The sequence below is a fragment of the Orycteropus afer genome, unplaced genomic scaffold (assembly GCF_000298275.1).
Source record: "Orycteropus afer afer isolate SDZICR_OR568_19922 unplaced genomic scaffold, OryAfe1.0 scaffold00902, whole genome shotgun sequence".
Taxonomy (NCBI): Eukaryota; Metazoa; Chordata; class Mammalia; order Tubulidentata; family Orycteropodidae; genus Orycteropus; species Orycteropus afer.
In genome coordinates, this window is record NW_006922489.1 from 307,544 (window position 1) to 312,255 (window position 4,712).

At 52.7% G+C, this 4,712-nt stretch overlaps 1 protein-coding gene across 1 annotated transcript in view; it reads right to left on the bottom strand.

Annotated features, from left to right (window-relative positions):
* The window catches only part of HSPH1 (heat shock protein family H (Hsp110) member 1), a 30,897-nt gene extending 26,651 nt beyond the window's left edge, over window positions 1–4,246 (bottom strand). Inside the window, exons 1-2 of the mRNA XM_007958274.2 lie at window positions 4,140–4,246; window positions 1,057–1,114 (exon numbers count right to left, since the gene is read on the bottom strand). Coding sequence (XP_007956465.1) covers window positions 1,057–1,114; window positions 4,140–4,246 — 165 coding nt within the window. The remainder of the gene's footprint in view (window positions 1–1,056; window positions 1,115–4,139) is intronic.
* Between the last annotated feature and the right edge of the window lie 466 nt (window positions 4,247–4,712).

Sequence of the window (4,712 nt, forward strand, 5' to 3'; positions counted from 1 at the left end):
TTTATCTCAAGTAGATACACTCCTTGGAGAGAACAATCATGGGAGAAAGAAGGGCTGCTTATGCACAGGGAGACAGCTCAGGGGGCAGGAATGCATGGAGGGATGGGCACAGGGAAGAGGTAACTATGGGGAGGAAGCTGGAGAGGAGCTGTTGCATTGTAGGAAACTCTGGTCAATGTCATGACACAAAGTATATGTGAACCGCTGTATGGAAAGTGAATTTGCTCTGTAAACATTCATCTAAATCACACACACACACAAAAAAACCCTCTCAAGATGCATTTTTTTTCTACTCATGCATTCCCTCCTCCTTCTAAGAGGCCCATATGCCCACTGTTCAAAAGGATGATGACATGGCCCATGTGAGTCACCTCTGAAGATTTAATCTCCTATAAATCACACTGAGAAAAGGCAGAAATGAAAACACAGGTGAGATCCATTCTAATAATTCACTGAGCCCAAGAGAGCCAAAATACTGGCATTTCAATACCTCATCTACTGAAACAACAGCACTGATGAGACATCACTTTGTTTCGTTCGAAGTCTCCCTTAAAAGGTCCCTTTCATGCCAACGCAGCCAAGTCGAGTGCTCAGTGGCTCACCTGGCTAACGGCTCATGACAGCACATGTCTACCCGTCCAGACAAGCACTTCTCCAAGCCCCGCCCTAATTACCAGGCAACCTGAACACGCTCTCACAAGAGCGTCTAAGGAGTGCCTCCTATTACAGGACCTATGACTCCCAAGGTGAATCCCACAAGAAATTCCACAGGAAGAGCTCTGACTGCTTTCTGTACAAGTTTTTGAAAATTAGACAATAAATTAGAAAGCAGTAAAGTTACTCAGCACTCGGGGGCAGGGGAGAAAGTTAAAGCAGATCTTTGTCAATAAAACCAGAGAAAGAGAACAAAAGGAAAAAGAAAGTCGCATCAGGGCTGGAGTGCCTGAATGACATCTCTCAAGGGAGAGAGGGGAGCTTGGTGCTCTAGTCTCTGGTCGTCTCCTAAGAGCTGACTTTTAAAACTTTCCCAGGTCAGAATTCCCTTAAAGGACATACCTGATTTTTAGCTGCAACTCCAATTGTCCTGTTTTTCGGTCCAAACGAAATGACTGACCTGGAAGAAACACAAACCACATATGCACATCTGTAACTGCCAAGGAAAAGTCAAATACAAGCCACCTGGTGGTGTGGTGGTTAAGGGACACGGCTGCTAACCAGAAGGTTGGAGGTTCGAACACACCAGCTGCTCCACAGAAGAAAGATGAGGTGGTCTGCTTCTGGCAAGATTTACAGTTTTGGAGACTCAGTGGGGTTTGCTACGAGTCAGCATAAACTCGATGGCCGTGGTTTGGGTTTTGGTTATCTAGTGCAGGGAAGAGAGCCCACGTGTGGCCCAATTTTGGAGTTTACAGCATTCATCAGACTCCAAAAGGGGACCACTTAGCCAACTCCCCCCAAGTCAAGAATCCAACCCAGGTGGCAGCCCTCTTCCCCCAAAAAAATCTGCTCACAATTCAGGGAACATTTCCCACTATCTCCAGGAGCAGTGTACTCTCCAAACCCCAAATTACTGAGACATGGTGCTGCAGGGGTCAAGTGCTCAGCTGCAAACTGGAAGGTCAGCTGTTTGAAGCCAGCAGCCGCTCTGTACGACAAAGATGTGGCAGCCTGCGTCCATAAAGCTTACAGCTTTAGAAACCCTACACAACAGGTCTACTGTCATGTGGGGTTGCTATGCATCAAAATCGTCTCAACGGGCACAGGTTTGGTGGTTTTGGGGACATTCACCCTCAATGGGCTTTGGACGAGTAAAGGGTATTATTAATGTGATCCCAAACACACAATTAACCTAAAAATATGCTGTAACGCCACCCCTCAATCACCAATGCTCCAATTTGAATGTCACCGTCACACCTATCACTGTCCTGATACACCTCCCATCTGCCTCTTTAGGATCAAACTTTTGATGCAAACCCCTAAGCAGCGGACCCAAGAGATGCCTCTGAACACAAAAAAGGTTTCTCTCTGGAAGATTCTAACTGACCAGGCTGAGGCAAACCACCCTTAGCAAGTGCCACACCAGGGCAGAGTTTACGAATGCAGAGTGGAGGAGTGAGCACGGCTACAGTGGGTCAGTCCTTTTGACGTACAAACGTGGGGCAGCCCTCTCCGCAACACGTATGGATGACACACAGGACCCCAGCAGGGACGAGCTCCAGTGAACTTCGGGGGGGTGGGGGGGGGGGGTGGCGGCGTGTCTGTGATAGAGGGGGCGGTTGTGGTAAAGGACTCGCGTATTCCCGGGGCAGTAAGCATAATTAAAAACTTGAAACCAGAATCAAGGGGGGCTTTGCTATAATGGTGACATCCCCATCCTGGATTACCTGAGCAGGTGCTCTACGGAATATTCTAGAAGCCAGAGGGGTGTTCCAGCAGAAACCAGGCCTCTAAGATGGCTCCCGAACACCAGGCATCCTAAGCTCCAAGCAGCCCTGCACTGCAGGAGCCCGCTCGTTTTCCAAGGGGGGGGGGTTCGGATTTAACTTGAGCCAACAGGACCTGCTGCTTCCCTGTGCAGATGCGTTAAGCACCTCTTTTATCCAACGTCTTAGTGGGAACTCCCATAAACCGAAACTCATGGCAGAGAGTCCATTCCCTGATTCCCTCTCCAGCAACCCGGGAGGACCGAGCTAAACCGCCCCACAGGGTTTCCAAGACTGTCATGTCTAAGGGAGCAGACTGCCTCGCAGTTCCTACCAGGGGGTGGCTGGTGGGTTAGAACCACTGACATTTTGGTTGGCAGCTGAGCGCTTAACCACCGCGCCATCAGGGCGCCTCGGGGGAACTCCAATACTGCCCTCAATTTACAATCTTTTTTTTTCCAGACCCAAACTAGTCTTTGGCGTCACCTAATTCTCTCCCCACCCCGCCCCGCCCCATTCTCCTCTCAACAGCTTGTCTTTTCTTTTTCAATTGGATCGAATAACAAAGATCTTATGCACCTTGGCCCCAAAGCCCTCCAATTACAGAGCCCCGGCCTGGTCACAGAACTGACCCATTCAACGCGGCAGATGGACTGGCCGCGCAGGTGAACACAGGGCAGCGGGGACTGCCTAACGTGTGCGTTATCTCCTGCGGTCCCTTCCCTCACCTGCCCTCCAACAACGGCATCCGCCAGCTCGTTTACTTCACATGCTCACTATTCCATCCTACACTCTGTCGTCTGGGGCTCATACCATTTCCAAGAAAAAAAAAAAAGAACCCTAAATGAATTTCCCTAGAAAGCAAACGTTTCCATCAATGCCGACGCCCCTACATTTCTCTATAGCCTCTTCTGAAAATAACCCCCAAAAAAGTTGCATTTTAAAATGGTGCCTTTTGCCCTCCCCCCGCTGCTGTAGAATAAAACATTTAATTCAGCGGTAGCATTCATTGGGGGGGGGCCTCCAAGCACAAAAGGATGCAATTTATACGGTTTCTCCTGTATTTAGAGCAGTAATAAGTGATTAAAAAAAAATTAAAGAATAATTTAAGATCCGGCAAGAACGGTTCTCCTGCGACAATCAAAAAAAAAAAAAAAAGAGACGTCTGCATATTGCACCTACGATCCCTGGATTTACGCACCGCCAGGAGAGTGCAGAAGAGGCGAGCCCACCTCCCAGGAACGACTCTGGGGTCGCTAACAACAGCCGGCTGGCTCAGCGGACAAGAAGCGGCAAAGAGGTCTCTGGAAGCTTCTAGTGCATTTCGAGATTCATAATGCGGAAGAGAAGGCTGAACAGCCAGGGCTGCGCGGTGCGCAGAGGCGCGCGCAGGAAGGGCGGAAAGGCGGGCGGCGAGCCGGGGGCGGCTCAGCCTGCTCCGCGAGGCCGGCTGGGAACGGGGGCGCCGCGGAAGGAACAGACGCCAGCTTGCCAAAAATGGAGCCCAAGTCGCGGGCCTGGCCAGTAGGCTGCCCGCCCCACAGGGCGACCCTGAAAGACAGCGAAATCTCGGGGACGGCCACCGACTCGGGGCGCCGAGCCGCTGCCCACTCCCGCACATGCGTAATGCCCCGCCGGCGCCGGTTCTCAGACCCCTTCGCAGTCCTGAGTTTCCCGCATCTCCCTTCTCTCCGCGCGCCCGAGACTCCCACTTACGGAGTGCAGCGGTCGCTGAACTCGTTGGCGATGGTCTCGATGCCCCCGGCCCGGGCCACAGCGACGTAGCAGCTCTGCGAGCCCACGTCCAGTCCCACCACAGACATGGTCGGTCCGCGCTCCTGCCGCCACTCCTTTCTTGTCCGATGAGCGGCCCCGCGGCTCCGGCGCACACACAGGGACAGCTGGCTGTCAGGTTTCACCGGTTCCCGAGCTGTGCTGCTCGCCTGCAGTCCGGATGGGAGAAAACCGCGCTAGGTCTCCGCGGCCCCCTGGAAATCGGATAGCCGTCTGGGCGCCGCCAGCCGTTCACACACCGACCCAGAAGGGGAGGTGCTTCTCCCTCAGTCTTATGTAGCACACTGGTGAGAACTTTCCAGAATCTGCGGCATTTACTCACCGGCGCCTCCACCGGCCCCTCCACGTGCCACTTCCGCTTCCTTCTCGAGCCTTCTCGAAAGATTCCACCCAATGGGTGGCGGGAGCCGCAAGGACGGCAGCCGTTACCATAGCAGCAGGAGAGTCGCTCAGGTGCCATTGGTTGACGCAAGCCGCGCCGAACCGCCTCTTCCC